Source organism: Molothrus ater, chromosome 3, assembly GCF_012460135.2.
Source record: "Molothrus ater isolate BHLD 08-10-18 breed brown headed cowbird chromosome 3, BPBGC_Mater_1.1, whole genome shotgun sequence".
Taxonomy (NCBI): domain Eukaryota; kingdom Metazoa; phylum Chordata; class Aves; order Passeriformes; family Icteridae; genus Molothrus; species Molothrus ater.
Window position 1 is genome coordinate 513,093 of NC_050480.2, and position 16,184 is coordinate 529,276.

General features: G+C 48.6%; 2 protein-coding genes across 3 annotated transcripts in view; both read right to left on the bottom strand.

Moving 5' to 3' along the window:
- Positions 1 to 10,981, bottom strand: part of SNAP25 (synaptosome associated protein 25) — a 61,369-nt gene extending 50,388 nt beyond the window's left edge. The window contains exon 1 of one of the 2 annotated variants that reach the window (XM_036379833.2): positions 10,690 to 10,981. The gene's annotated coding sequence lies outside the window, so the exon portion shown is untranslated. The remainder of the gene's footprint in view (positions 1 to 10,689) is intronic. The other variant, XM_036379832.2, reaches the window with a different exon arrangement.
- LOC118685734 (tubulin tyrosine ligase 3-like) overlaps positions 9,005 to 16,184 on the bottom strand; it is a 47,129-nt gene continuing 39,949 nt past the window's right edge. The window contains exons 13-16 of the mRNA XM_054514438.1: positions 10,926 to 11,069; positions 10,146 to 10,570; positions 9,352 to 9,587; positions 9,005 to 9,186 (exon numbers count right to left, since the gene is read on the bottom strand). Of these exons, the coding sequence (XP_054370413.1) occupies positions 9,005 to 9,186; positions 9,352 to 9,587; positions 10,146 to 10,570; positions 10,926 to 11,069 (987 nt within the window). The remainder of the gene's footprint in view (positions 9,187 to 9,351; positions 9,588 to 10,145; positions 10,571 to 10,925; positions 11,070 to 16,184) is intronic.

Sequence of the window (16,184 nt, forward strand, 5' to 3'; positions counted from 1 at the left end):
GAGATTCAGGGAGGGCTGCTGCTGTTGGTTTCAGTGCAGTGTAAAGGAGCACAGCTGGAGCCCTGTTTCCTTGGGGGTGTAAAGAAGGGTGTTCAAGGCTTGCTGAGCCTCTGCTGTGCACTGTGTGCTCCAGTTGCACACTGCACTTCCATGGAAAGGAGGAGCAGCTCCACAGCTTGTCCTCTGCATAATGCAGCTGGGTGTTATTGAAGTGTGTGAACTCCAGACGTTTGCTTTCTGAACAGGCTCCTTTGTTACTGTGTCCAGAGAGTTAAAAAGGGCCTAATTATGGCCAAACAGATCTTCCTCTTCCACTGAAATGTTTTGAGAAGTGCCTATGTTAAAGAGCCACTCTCTTAGTGTAAGAACTGCCATTCTTTCAGTAACAACACCCTTAAACCTGGAGTATTCCTGACAAAGCTCCCTGTTGCTCTGGCAGTTAGTGCTGTCCCAGCTCAACAGCCTGTGATGGGTCAGCCCTGATTATGCCAAGTGCTCACCAAAGCCACAACTCAACAGGACAGGGATACAACAAAAGCCTTGCGGGTCAAGATAAGGACAGGGAGGTGATGCAGCAATTTCTCTCATAGGCAAAACAAGCCCAAAACCCAGCGAGTCCATCTTGGAGCCAGCTGGCACTGGCTCCACTGAACCCAGGGGAAGTTTCTGGCACTTTGTCACAGAATTTGCCCCTCGTATCCCCCCCAAAACCTTGCCACACAATCTCAGTGCACAGCCGCATTTCTGTGATTGCTCTGTGAGCTCCCTGTCTGTGTGCCAGCTCAGGAGACCAGGCCCCACCCTACTCCATGGCAGCTTGTCCTGCTGGACAGCTTGTCCCGAGCAAAGCAGTACAATCCTCACCAGGAGACAGGATCTCCAGAATGGCTGTGACTTTGCTCCCTTCTCCCCCTCACTCTGGCCCATAAAACCACTCATCTGAGCACCTGCTTACAAGCATAGGCAGGACATTCACAAATCCCAGCTGGCAGTGGGATCTCCTCCCTTCTGATGATCCCCTCCTTATAGTCTACCACTTCCATTCCCTCACATGTCTTCAGCTGGGAGGCAGCAACTTAAACCCCTATCTGGTGCTATTAATTTGCACTGATAACTTCATGTCTCTTCTGAAACAGGCTTCTATTTCTAACACACTTGAAAAGAGGGCCTTTTTTAGAATTTCTAGCAAAAGGAAAAGTGTCTGGGCTCTGCCTTGTGGTATCACAACCACTGCTTTGCTTTTCTTTTCAATATAAGTGCTGCAGAGCAAGTGCACATCTCCAGCACCGCAGTGAGTGGGTAGCAGTTGTTATCCTTCTGCTCTGCCGTTTGTCTCTGAGACACCAACTGCAGGGGACACTGCTCACAAATCCTGCCATCCTGCTGTCTGTATGTGCCTATAAAACTGAGATTAGGATGCACCTCGGCACCTGCTCTGCATTGTGAAATGCAAAGATGGAACACAAGATTGGGGCTGCTAAGGGGAGTGAGACTGTTTTATAACCTAACACTTCAGGACACCTTTAAAATGACTCTATCAAAAACTTGAGGATTGACATTTACTTTTTAAGTCTAGGTAATTGTTAATGGTGTGCTCATAGGGAAAGAACAGCAAGAAAGAGAATTAAACAAAAAGCCCATCTTGTACTTTCTCCTTTCTCTTATTTGAGTCTGCTGGCCTTTCTCTTTTTTTTTTTTTTTTTTTTTTTTTTGTATTTGTGTTTGTGCTTTATTGGGGTATTTTTTATTGGGGTATTTTTCATTTTTTCATTCCCCTAGTTATTCATTCTGTTTTTTGTCCTCTTGTCCTATTCTTCATCCATAGTGGATCATTTTTTGTTCAAGAAAAAGCAACTCTTCTAAGTCCAGGAACTGGCCTACTGTGTTTGACAACACTGGAGAGCCTGGTTAAATTTTGAAAGGTCTCTGACTTTCCTGTTGCAGGAAGGTGCTTGTTTTGAGAAATAGATTCTGACTGCAGGCATGAATGGAAGAACTCTGTCTGGAGAACAGCTGAGCGTACACCACATTTCTTGGAAATGTCACCACAAAAACAGAATACACAAGGAAGGTTAAGAAATGGAAATCTTTAAACGGTGTTGGAGTCTCACATTCTGTGCTTGAGCATCTAACTTCCAGCATCATGGAGTCTGTCCTGGACTTTGGATCTGGGTTTTATCTCTTCACCTGCCAGGCTGGGGATTCTTTTAAAACTTTTGTGAGTACAGTTCTAGGTGCAAGTAAAGGCTTTCTGCAGGCAAGGAAAGGACAGAAATACAGGATCATTACTGGGAAAGAATGGAGCTCTTAAGAATTTGAACTCTAAAGAGGAAAGCAAGTTCCTTTATGTTACTCCATAAAGGAATAGGGGTAACCATTGGAAAATCACAGTATAGCAGCAGCAGAGCTGTTCATCAATCTAAATAGCAGTTTAATGACTTTGCAGATAAATGCTTGCATCCACAATAAAGAATTTATTGGCTTTCACTGTTCAATTAAAAACCATATATTGTCACATTCTTCACTGTGGGCAATTTCTGAAAGCAAAGCTGGAATATTGTACTGCTGGAGAAGCAGTTAAGACAGAGAAGCCCTGCAGCCTGTGGGATATTCTGTTTTATAAGGGGTTCCATTCACTGATGAGTAACTTCTTCTGGCCTCTTACTCAGTGACCCAGTCAAAGGAGAGGGAAGCACTGGGGTCCTTGTAGCTGAGAGAGAGTGAGCTCTTCATCTCCACCTGCACTGTGTTCCTGTCTTCCTGCTCTTTCCCTGTAAGCCCTCTGTGATCTGGGTAGCCCATTGCCTGGAAAGCCTTGTGCATCCATTCCAAGCCCCTGTCCTGAATGGAGCTGAAAAGGGTCTTCCTCTGCATCTCCTTCTCTTGAGAGGGTGGTTTCCCTCAGGCCATTTGGGGAACATGATGAGAGCAGAGAGCTGAGGCTGCAGAAGTTGAGGTAGAACTGGGAGGAGACCCCAAACTCCAAGAAAAATAAAAAGGCAGCACAGCTATTGAGGCCTCCAGAGGATGAGACCTGCTGCTCAGCTCTTCTGTCACATGCTACCCTCTATCAGCCTGCTTAATACTGTAACCTTAAGTGTCCTGGGCATTAATCTGGAAATTGGGGACCTTTTGTGTGACGTTGGCAGCTCTCTCGCATTCTTATTTGTCAGCCTGTTAGAGGTACACGCCTGTTCTTGTTTACCAGGCTTAGAAAATGATCCTCAGAGCCTGCAAGTTGCTTCAGGAGCAGCCTATTTTATACTATTTAAAACAGTTAATTAAGAAAAAGGGAACAAGACAACACAATGTTTTAAAAATGCCTTGCTAATATTGAAAATCTAAAGCCTGCAGATGGCCCTGCTGTTGCATTACAAAGGCGGTCTAGAGCATTTTCAATTATACTTAGTGCATTCCTGGCGCCTCAAGGGGTTTTTCCACTGTCTCTTGACGTGCTCATCTCTAAAATGAACTAAACCGACAGCAAAGAACCATCCAGGCCTTTTTTCCCCTCCTCTCTTTTCTTCTGTAAAATGAGGAAACGTCTTAGGAACATCAGACCTGAGGAGACTCGCTCCTTATCAAGTCCAGTCGCTTGTGACCACCACCAGCCGCACCACACAATCCCTTCCTGCACTCATCCAGCGCCATCTCAAACCCCTCTGCTGCTCTTGGCCTTTCTGCCTCTTGCCTCCGCCTTGGTACAATAAAAGACCTACATTTTCAGGAATTGCAAATTCCGTATCCCAAGAACAGGATTTTAATGGCAGAAAAGCGGCAGGAAATCCTTCAGTAAGCTCTGCAACCAGTACCTGTCTCCATACAGCTGAGCAAATAAAACAAGTGCTTCCCTGGGAGAACTGCTTGTTGGAAGCTGCAGTGAATTCCAGTTTAATTGGGTTTGCATACCTTGGTTTGTTTCTTGAGGGCTTTTCACATCCTTGAGTGTCACTTAGGTGAACGCTCTCTGGAAAAGCAAATGTTTGGCTGAAATACTCAATTATTCACAGAACATAGCTGGGCTGTATGTTCAGCTGTCATGTTACTGGTTTGGAATCGGTGCTGCTGAGGGGGGGGCTCAGTCTCGCTCTCCCGTGCAGCTCAGTGCAGCTCTGGAGGAACACAGGGCTCTGGCAGAGTCCTGGTCTTGTGTAATGCACGAGCAAATGCATCAATGTTTCATCCACCTTCTGCTCTGAGAGCGCCTTCTTCTCCTGCTATTGTGAATGCAATAGCAATAATCTGGATTTATATGGCATCTTCCAGCCAAGCCCTTTACTAACCAGAAGGGAACAATCATGGGTAACACCCTGTCAAATTCTAGGTAAATGACAACCACCTTTGTTGGGAGAATGTTGCATTTTGAGTTTAGGTCACCACCCTCAGGCAGTGGAAACTGCTATACCCCAATATTAATAAAAATATCTTTTCAATGATAAGGGATACTTGTCCTGTATCTGAAGCTAAGGGATGTAAACTGGAAGTTGTTTTAATCTCAGCTTTTTCTTTTATGGATGGAGGCAATTTAGGCACTTGGCAAAGGCTACATTTATTTAATGTGTGATACCTGCACCTGAATCCAGATATCCCACGTGCAGTCCTGGTGTTTAAATCCCCAACCCCCCCTAGCTGAAATTCAGATGTTACTGAACATCTCCAGTCCAATTAATCACCTCCTGCTGCTTTCTGCAGGAGAGAGCCATCCCTGTGAGCTGTGTGTACCCAACAAACAGGGAACAGGAATTTCTCCCTCACCATAGCACTGGCTGCCAGGGGCACAGGCAGCCCTGAGCCCACACAGGTGTGTGCCCAGGGAGTGCCCAGGCTGTGCCCAGGCTGGCCAGGCAGCAGCAGTGCTGGGCTGCACCAAGCAGCAGCTCCCTGATGCCTGCAGAAATGCCAGCTTGGCTGCATCCCTGCGAGGTGAATGCTGAGGAGCCGAAGGATGTGAATGGGACCAGGCTGAACAAGAAATACTAGCGCAGGGAGAGAAAGAAAACTCCAATTTCCATCTAAAGCATAGTGAAGCTAATTTTAGTACCTTTTATTTTAAAAAATGCTTAAATATGCATGGGAGACTTCTGTTCCTGTTTAAAAAAGGAATCAGTGAATGGTAACACTATTTTGACAGATGAGCTCTTTTGAAGAAGTGTACTTTTGTTTCGTGAAGTTTTTTAGAGTAGCTGGAGGAAATATATTTACCTCTGTAAGACAGATCAAGGAACTGGCATCTGCACAGTTCCACTGGGAGCTATAATTTCCAGGAGTGGGAAAAGGAACCAAAGGAGCGGTTGGCACATCTTCCAAATAACTGCTTTATACAAAAGGAAAAATACAATTACTACTTCTATGACTGTGTTGCAATTCAGGAACAGAATTCCTCTCCTTTGGGTGGAGGGTAAGTATAACAAATAAATGCAGCATGATGAACACTGAGCTGGGAAATGATCAGAGCTTTAGTTTTCAATCTAAACTTCTAGTCTCTTTGACAGACAAGTGACAGTGAAAGTATTTGGAGATTTACTGGGATTTTTAGCAAGGGAATGCTACTGAGAAAATATGGGAGATGGAAAAGATCAATGCAGAATTACAAACGTGCCCTACCAAGGACTCTGCAGTGCCTTGTATGTGCAACTCCCTGATAATTTGTAGGTTTTGAGGAAGAAATAGCAAATCTTGCATTTATTTCACAATGAGACATCCTTTTGTAATGTCTAGGATACAAATTTTAGTCGTGAGCACTGCCATAGTCCATGATAACTCTCATTTTGCTCATGGATTCTACCAGTAAATGCTGGCACAAAAACTTGGTCATATCAAAAGCACAAGGAAAACTATAATTATAGTGAAAACATATAAGAACAGTTCCTCTTGTTCAGTTTTAGACACTTGTACAGGGAGACTTGGCCTTGCCTCTGTCCTTTCATATTGCAACTCTATGAATACAACGTCTCAGCCATTAAGAATATTGCCTTTTAAAAACTTGAGGGAAGAAGCCTAATTTTCCTGTTCACTTAGTGGAATGCAGGAAAAATTCACCCTACTCCCCAGCTTGAAAGAACAATTAATGGCTACAGCTAGGAATTTCTGACTTTTTCTACACACAACTGTGCCTTCAGGAAAAACTCAGCTGTGTCCTGGGTTTTACACCACATTCAAGTTCTGCTGGCGTTATGTACCAGCAGAGTGCAGCAGAACCCAGCCTGAAACAGAGGCGTAACAGGCAGGATTCCTCCTCTGCTCTGCTGTTCATCTCTGCTCCCTGGCAGCCCTTCTGAGGCAGCCTGGCCATCAGGGTCTGCGGCAGTGAGACCAGGTTGGGAAAAAACAGGCATGGGCTTTGGGAGGGCAGCATCTGAAATGAGCTCTTTCTTTAGAAGAGCTGCTCCTTCAGCAAATAGACCCATTTCTGTTTTAAAACACAAACAAGGAGTCCCAGCTTGAAAGATTATTGGCCTGTAGCGTAGCACAGCCCTCGCTTATGCTGCTTCACACCAATTGACAATGGAGCCAAACAATAAGTTACGTCCCATTCAAAAAGTGAAACAGAGCACTGTTAGCTCTAAAGAAAAAATAAAAAATCTCCTAAATAGCCTGACAGAGCACAGATGGGTCAGCACTAACATTCAGCTCTAAAAGGCCAGGAGCAGCCATGATTAATGACTTAGTGTTTCCCTCTTCTCCTCCTTGTGCCTGTAGTAAAATTCAGCTTTCTCCAGTAAGAGATAGTCTCTTATTATTAAAAAAAAAAAAAAAAAGAAAAGAAGAAAAAAAAGGAAAAGGTTACAATTCCATTCTCTTTAGAATCACTAGTGCTAGTATATTTCAGAGGGAATATGTACACAGAATTTGTTTCCCTTTGAAAAACCTAAACTGCTAAATATCTTTTACAAGTCCCACAAAATGATGTAGGGAAGTATTTTCTTTGATTCCAACTGACTTTGGATTAGACCTGCTGGAATAATCAAAATCAGAAAGTGACAGTCATCACCCTTCACATCAGAGTCCTAATGCCTCTGATATATTTCTTTCATCCTGGTGATCTTTAGCAGGAATTAAAAGAGGATTGTAGGTGAGCATGAGGTGATGAGCAAATAGCAAGTGAACAAGATGAAAGATGCAAGAGCAAAGCTAAATTTCCTCCTAAAATAGCAAGGCAAGTGGTTCAAACATTTCCTCAAGGCCACTCAGATCCACTTTTGGGTCTTGCAATGTCAGCCTTGGGGCCATCACAAAGCAAGAAAGAACAATTTTGAACCTGTGCAGTTGACTTGCCTTTGTGCTTGGTGGAAAGTCCTAGAAAATGTAGTGGGATGTGGGACAGCATATTGAAAATCATGATCAGATAAGAGGCAGATTTTGCTGGTGGGAGTTTGTGTGTGTCCAAGCATTTGTGGAGGGAGTAACAAAGGGGTGACAGACAAGAACTAGGAAAATAACTTGTGTGTTTTGGAGAAAGTGCTCTTTGCAATACAATGCAGCAAGCTGAATCTGCAAGGTCTGTAGGCAAGAAAGCCAGAGTGTATTGTAACTAATGAAAAACAGACCGTTGGAGGTTCAGAAATAAAAAGCTAAAAAAAATAAACTATTCCATGACAACTTACAGCCTTGACAAGCTATATCCAGCATTCCCAGTAGATAGATGAGCCCTATGCCTGCTCCAAAGCCCAGCTTCCTAGAGGTAATCACGATTTGCCTGAGAAGTGCATCCTGCAGCAGCTCTCCAGTAACACATTATTCTTGTCTGCCTTAGACTCTAAAGCTCTGAAATGCTTGAACAAGTCTGTTGTTGCAGATTGCCTGGCACTGGTCCAGCCCAAAGGTAGCTGCATTGGTAGCAGGGCGTGAAACTCCACAGACAGAAAAATGCACTCTGCCCAGTGAATGCTGCAAAGTCAGCCTGCATCTGTTGTGGTTTTACGCAGCCTAGAACCCTGGAAATCTCTGAAATGAGTTTGTGTGTGCATATAAATATGTACAGATGAAAGTACCCTCCTTATGTTATAAAACGTTATGACAGAGATTTGGGGGAAAAAAATGCAAGAGAAAGAGTAACTGTGTGACAACAAGCCAAGGTAAAGGGAAAACAGTTTCTGTTCCTCATTCCTGAGAGAAGGAATCATTAGCAAACTGAGCCCTACACCATGCCATATACTTTCTATTTTTCCCTGAGGGTTGCTACAAACGCAGCAGCTGTAGCCCTGTGACGCACAGACGTACAAATCGCTGAAGTTGTTCCCACTGACAGGAAAAGTGTTTTGTTTCGTTACCTCGCGCAGTTAAAGCGGTGCAAGCACCAGGCAGAGACCGTGCTTTATTTGCCTCAGTACTTTCATCTTGCCATTTGTTGCCATACCTAAAGCATAGGGAGAAAAATGAAAAGCTTTCCCTTGACCTGAAAAGCATCTCCCACCTCCAGTGCAATAAATCTGGGAAGTGGAGCTGCATCTCATTAGATGTATTTTGAGGGTTCATGCTGGCTGGATTCTGCCGTTCTTTCTTTCACTGCCCCCATGAGTTCAATGGACACACAGCCTGGTCCCGAGAGCTCTTGGAAATGCCACTCTCATTTTCTAGTTAGCTGTGGAAAGAAAGTTAAGCTGCATTTACTTGGGGGCTGCTGTCTAGCTGCGTTTGGTACTGTAACATGCTGAGTTTCTGCAACTCCTCTTTACTTTAGAGGCAGCCTCAAGCTTTTGCTTTTGTCAATCAGGCCTGCCTGCATCTTTGGTTTGGTCACCTCTGTTATCCTTTTGGCACCCATCCTAGGAACCAAACTCTTCAGCAGTCACCTCCTGGCTGACCCGTTCTGTGTGATGCAGCAGCAATGGAAAACCACTGCTGCTTCTTCCTAGACTGGCTTCTTTGTGGGATGTGCAGGTGGCTGGGGCTCAGGAGAGAGTCCCTTCCGCAGCCATTCCCACCGCAGCACTCATCCCCAGATGGCTCCATCCCTCCCCTTGCCGCCCGCAGGGGTGGCTGCCCCACACCATCCTCGTGCTGATCAGTGGGGGAGCTGCTCCATGCCCAGAGCTAGGTCGAGGAGGGGGTGTGGGATGGGCATGTCCTTGCAGATGCTGCGGCCGGGGCTGGAAGCAAAGGGGTCTGGGTTCAGGGGCTGCTCTGTCATCCCCGGGCAGCGCCGCAGGCCAACCCCCCATTTCCCACCCGCCCCCCGTTCTTCAGCTGGGGACGAAACCAGCAGCAATTATTCAGGCCAAGCACGTAAATCTGGCAGATCCCGCGGCTCCGGTTTGACGCAGCTACGCAGCGCAGTGTCTGGACACGCAGCCCAATCCCCCTTTCACCCCTTGTTTATTCACCCCGCAGGAAAAAACCCAGGGAAGTTACCAACTTGGGACCGCACCGAGGCGTTCGGGCGGCTGGGGTGCCGGGGAGCGGAAAGGACGGGTGGAGGCAGCGCCGGCGGCGCCGGGGGAGCCGGGGCCAGCAGCCGTGACGGGGCAGCCCGCGTTACATAAGGCGGCGGCTCCGCACCGCTCCGCAGCGCGGGGACGGCAGGGGGGGCGGCGCGGGCCCGTGTCCCCGTGTCACGGCGCAGCGGCGCCCGCGGGCACGGAGCGCGGCTGCGGGAACCCCGGGGGGCTGCCGGGGCTCCCTGCGGGCAGGGCCTGGCCCGGGGGGACCCCCGCGAGCTGGGCGTTATGTAACCCCCGCCTTCCCTGCACAAACACCGCTCCACGGAGAGGGGCCGAAGTGCCGAGCGCCGATTAATTGCAGGAACTGATGTTATTTGCTTTTTGCTGTTGTTGTTGTTTGTTTGCTTTTTGTTTTTTAAATTTTATTTCTCCCTCTTGTCACTCTGAGCTACAGAGCCACAACTGCGCTTGCCCGCAGTCCTGTCCTGGAATGAGGGAGCACCGCCGCTCGCCAGTCGGGAATCGCTTCCCAGTCCCGTGTCCGGGGGGGCAGCCCCGGGGCGGGGGGCGCGGAGCCGCAGGGCTCTGCAGCACGGCCGCCTCCGCTGCCGCGGTGCTGAACATGCACAGACACAGACACACAGACACAGGCACAGACACACAGACACCGGCACAGACAGCTCGCGCTCCCCGGTCCCGGCGCGGGCCCTGCGCTGTCCGCGGTGCTGAGCACACACACGGACGCACAGACAGACACAGACACACGTCCCCTCCCCGTCTCGCTCGGGCCCGGCGCTGTCCGCGGTGCTGAGCACATACACGGAGACACGGACAGACACACGGACACAGGCGGGCGCACGTCCCCTCGCGGTGCCGCTCGGGCCCCGCGCTGTCCGCGGTGCTGATGCTCCGCCGCAGCCCGGCGCGCTGCGGGCGCTGCAGTGCCCGGGGCGGCACAGCCCGGGCCGGCCCAGCAGCGCGCAGCGCCCGCACACGCTTCTCCCCGCTCGGAGCTGGGAATGGCGCTGGTTCCCCTTCTCTTCCGACATTGTCTTCTCCGCCAGCCTCCTGCCGCCCGCACGGCCGAGAGGCAAAGCCCGGCTGCGTCCCTGGCTCCAGCCGGCCATGAGGCTGGCGGCGAAATCACCCCCTTCTCCCTGCCTTTCTCTGCGCCCGCAGCAGCCCAGAGGCTGGAGACAAAAAGCCGAACGGGTCTCACTTTAAATATATCCTATTTCTCCATTTCATTACCGTCAACACGGCCCCCTCCCCGCGTTGAGCCGGTGCCCGCGGTGTGTTCCACCTTTACCTGGGCTGGCGGAGCGCGGCGCGGCGGGGTCGGTGAGTCGGTGCCGCAGCTGGGTGGGAGGCAAGGACAGGAGGCTGCTGACCTCCGCGGGTCTCCTTCTTCAATGGATCGGGAGCCGTGCCCTCATCAAAGATGGCCGTCCGCTCCTACGTCAGCAGCTTTTAATAGCCCTCCCCGGCGGGGGGAGCGGGAGGGGGCAGAGCGGGCCGGGCGGGTTTGAGTCATCGCCGCCGCACCGCTCCCGCAGCCGGCCCCGCCGCCTCCCGCAGCCGCCCCGCCGCCGCCTCCCCGGGGCCGGGGTCGGGGCAGGGGGCTGGGGGCGGCTGCGAGCCAACCGCCCGGGCAGGGGGGCAGGGGCCCTCCCGCAGCAGCGATTTCCTCTGCCAAAGGGGTGGTCCGAAGAGGGTATCCCTCTGAAGTCCCCGGTACTCCATATATGGCCAATCTACGTGGGCTTCTATTTTTATGTGTGAATTCTTCCTTCTCTCCCCTCTTTTTATTTCTCAGAACATCCTGCCAGGGGTCTGGGTGTGTTAATCTGTTTATTCTCCCCCTCCTCCCTCCCCTCTCCCACGTCGGAGCAGCCAAACACGAGGAAATCCATCGTTAAGGACATGTGTTGTAACTGATCATTTGAGGGACACATTCAAAAATGAGAGAGAGAAATCAAAAACAAAGCCTGGACAAGTACATGAACATACACACAGCACAGTGAGCACATCCCACTGCTGCTGAGGAAGGAAACGGTAACTCAGTTCGAGGAAAGTGCCTGGCTTATTTATCATTAATTAATTAAAATATTCATTCTGAGCATACCTAATTTGGAGCAAATGGAGCTGTCTCCAGCGTGATTTCTAATGGGGAGGAAATCCTTTCATTTCATACAAAACTGTGTATGTTTGTAAAAATTATCTCTTAATGGGGATCTTAATGAACATTGGGGATTGCAGTTGAAGCGCGATGCTCTCTTTCGTAACCTCAGCCATCCTTTCCCTTTCACCCCACAAGCCTTGGCTTTCATTTATGGAGCCATCCAGACCAGGAGATGATGCCTCCCTGTTCCCTGTCTGAGCTTCTCCCACGAGCAGTGAGAGAGCCCTGGCTGGGTTAACTCTGACACTTGTGCATGCAGGCTTTTCTGAACAGTCTGCGCATAGCAGAGTCAAAACATCAGTTCCACATCAGGATGATTCCATCCTCATCCTCTCTTCTTGCCCCCACTCTTGCCAAGGCGAGGAAGACCCGAAGAGAGGGAAGGCTTTGCAGCTGTATTTTGGAGCGCGTTCATCCTGTGTTATGGTTGTATGGGCGTGGGGGAGGGACGGGGAGGGGAGGGGAGGGAGGCGCGGGGGAGAAGGAGAGAGAATTGCGGGTGATTCCTCCTCCCCTGCTCTGTAGTTCCCCACAGAAAAACGTGACTGTAGATCGTGCTTTGTGAGTCTCACCCTCTTCCTACGAAAATATGTCCTTCAGTCTCTTTTGAAAGGAAGCAGTCAAAAGTTTGCTAAATATACGAGAAGGAATTCTCAGTCGAGAGGGGCTTCCTGCTGCATTAGAGTATCTAATGAGCTGTGCGCACGGAAACCGCAGGGAAGGAGAGAACCTGTCATGTTCCCGGGCTGTAAACACAGCCTGAGATTAACACTGTGCAGACACCCCCTCCAGGTGAGGGATCTGGAGCAGCAGCCTGATTGGGAAATGCATTTAGCGTCAGGAACGGCAGTTTGGGAAAACAAAGCTTTGCAGGCCGGCTCCTGCAGGGGTTAACCGTGCCCAGCACCCGGGTGAGGTGTGCACTGCGGATGGCAAGAGGAATCCCAGAGCGAGCCCTGCTCTGGAATCCAGGCTGCCCAACTTCCTGGCACACACGGAAAGTTAAAAAGGAATTCTCAGCCAGACAGCTCGGCTGATAGGTGCTCCAGAAACAAGTATGATTTTCGAGACAGCAATACTAGTACTTATTAATAATTCATATTAACGGTAGATAAGGGAAGGAAAAGAGAGATTATAAACTGTTGTTTTGGCTAAGCCACCAGCACTGCAAAATGCTGGCTGGGTTTGGATTCAGCCCAATAATGCCTCGGAGAAGAATTTCAGTCCATTGGATACCAGCAGGGATGAATTTGGCTCTGTGCATCAAAAGTCAGGGATGAAAATGCAGTGAAGGCAAAATAAAATGCAGCATAACTTGGGGAAAGAGATGTAAGGAATGGTAAAAGGAAGAGAAAGCAGAGGGAGTGGGAGGAGGATAAGAGGTAGTTTTCCAGTGAGAAAGCTGGGTTCAATTTAAGATTCATTTTCCAGCTTTGCTGCAGCAGAAATCACTGAGTTTAATAAAAAAACAAGGGGCAGAATCATGAAATAGATCACAAACATTGTCCAATAAGCTTAGAAGGAACAGCCACCTTTCGTTCTGGAAACGAGGGAGGAAGGGATGGACCCTGTGCTGTTCAGGAATGTGGCTGCCTCTATCCTGGGAGATGCAGAGGGGGGCAGGCTTTTGCACCGCAGCGCCGGGATTTCTGTCGCAATAAGTGCCACTGAGCAATTCTAACTGATGCTTTAGCATCTTCTAAGGATAATTTGAAAAAAAAAACAAAACAAAACAAAAAAAAACAAAAAGAAAAAGCACATGGGGAGTTTATTGACTCTATCTGGTACTATTTGAACAGTCATTTCACACTGTGTACAGGGGATATGTGAGAAGAGAAGCCTATAAATGAAGTAGGAGGAGAGAGAAAACCGGAATTTTGTCTAAGAATGATTCAGCTCCTTCTTAATTATTCAGGCAAATATTCGGCAGGCTTAACAAGCAGTACCTGTGGGCACAGCCCATGAATAATGAGGCAAGAGCATGCTCTCCTGCATGACAGCAGCAGGATGTGTGCTCCCATGTTACTGGCCAGGAGCTGGAGAAGGGCAGGACAGGCAGAGCCTGCAGCAGGTTAAGGGGGCAAAGAACAGCCCCTGCTTTGTCCATGATTTGAGAGCTGTGGGCAGTGGGAGCTTCCTGGCTGCTCACAGCATCACCTCCAGCCTCCAGCTCACACCCCTGTGTTCTGCAAAGCTGGGCTGTGAGGCAGCCAAGTGAGGGGAACACCAAAATGCTGACAATGCCACCAGATCCTGGATGTTATTTCCTGGGCTGTCTTAGAGGCAGTTGTAACACAGACACTGCCTTGATTCTCTCCACTTTCCTCAGGCATTTCCTTTTTTTCCTTTTACTCCTTTTTCAGCAGAGAGGGAAATATTTATCCAAAGGCTGCTCATCCTGGCCTCAAGTATGTGGCTGGGAAAGAAACTGAACTAAGCATAGAGCAAACAAGAGAGAGAAAATGTACCTGCTTTGGCACTGAACATTTCCAGCCTCTCCAATTTCTGCCTGCTCCCAGGCTGAGGTGCTGAGGCATACCCAAGTCTGATACCTGCAATGAGAACAGTCTGAGGATGGAGCCCTTTATGCAGAACTCCTAATTGCCTTCTGTCATTCACTGCTCTTTATGTAACTCTGAATTTTGACCATCAACAGCACTTGCATCTCTGTGCCCCAGGCTGCTTCTGATTAAATTTGAGGGAATGGCTGGGCCTAATTTTCCCCTGCATGCTCAGGATCTCTAGATACACAGTTAGGCTGTGGGCTTTTTTGAGGAGCTGTCTGTGATCGGGTGCTCCAGTTTAGGCCAAGCCAAGATTTCTCTGAGGCTTATGTTCAAAAATAGAGAGATTTAAAATACAATTGTAACATAAACCCTTGGAGATGAGTCCCATCTCCAAGGGTTTATGATTTCCTGATCGCGCTTTTAGATGTGCAGAGCCAGATCCCCAAAGGTCCCTGATTCCTGACTAGTTGCTTAAAGAGCAACCAGGGCTTAAATATTTGGTGAGCCTGGGTTCCACTGCTGCCCGCCAGCTCCACCTGCCTTGTCTGGGCCCTTCTCTCAGCTGTGCTATAAATGTGTCATTTCCTGCAATGCCAGACTTCAGCATCTATTATCCTCTGTGCAAAGGAGAAGTAGTCACAACACAGCCACATCTCTGAGGGTTGTCATCTCCTCTGGAGGTAGGACTGGTCTGAGGCCTCCAGAAAACTTGCCAATGGGAATTTTAGGCCCAGCTCAGCTTTCATGAGAGGAAAGCTCTGCCCAAGCAAGTCACAAAGGTATTGGACACAGAGGAAGGAGGACTACAGCCTTTTGATCTATATTATACAGAGGAAAGAAGACCTAGAAACATCTTTCTGTATGTTCCTATGACACAGACAGCAGATAAGGATTAAACTCCAATTTTTAATTTAAAACAATCCTGATTTAGTAAAACAAACTATAATTGGATTTTAATTCTCCTTCTGTGCATGTGCCCTGAGTTTGGGAACCATTTTAAAAACCTGCCTGAAAGCCGAATTAAGAAAGGACAGAGGTCCCACAAAGCAGGGCACAGGCTTAACTGAGAGATGTGAGGTGCTGTGTGGTGCTGCAGTCCCGTTTCTTTGGCCAACTTTTCTGTGAGCACAAAAACACAGTAGCAAGACATCAGTATATTAGCACACGATGTCATTTACTTGCACTTCCCCATATGATTTTAGCCATATACTCTGACAACTAATCTTTAGGTGAGTGCAAATTAAAGCCCTGGTTTAATCCACACTTTTAACAAGGTTATGCTTTTGGGGGCTATTGCTTGTTTACAGGAAACACAGCTATTTAAAACTGGGACTTTTGGAACTGAGAAGTGCAATTCTCTTTGTGTGCAGGCTTTGAAACCAGTGGAGCTGTGATGAGTTCAACAAGCTGAATTGTGATTTTTAATAATCCACCCAGAGATGAGGGTATGGCTAGTCCTTCCTTTATGGTTATAATTGCCAACTGCACAATGCATGTGCTTGTTACACTGTTTATTGAATCATTTTTGAATGCTGTGAAGTGGTGCACGAGTACTAACTTCATTCCACTTGTGCCTGATTACACTGAGTGAGGTAAATGGGATTTAAGAAGGGAAATAGAAACCTCACTAATCTTGAAGCAAAATACAAAAATGTACAGCAAACCAGAAGGCCCCATTTCCCCCCAGATACTGCTTTCTGTCCATAGGACAGACAGCCCTGAGGGGGGCTACAGAGGTATTGGTTCAGGGCCACCAGCTGTCCCAGCTGATGGTGAAAGCCACAGCACTGAGGCTGTCCTGAGGATGTGGCCCTCAGCGAGGGCTAGAGCTGCCTGTCACACCGTGCTAGCAGGGTGCTGCCTCTGGCTGTGGCACACATCCTGCCACCTCTGGGCTGCTTGACAAGGAGAAACGCTGCCCACTCCGCTCCCCTGGCCTCCTGCTGTGTCTCCCAGCCTCACCTGAGGCAGCCTCAGCTAGTGCAAAGCACCTGAGTCCTTTTTACCTTAATCGTTTGCACCTGGCCCTGATTTGCTCCGTCCCAGCCAGGAGGTTGCTGAGGCTCCACCTCTCCCTTGCACCGGTAAAAAGGCTGGGCAGAGGCAGGCTGCTCT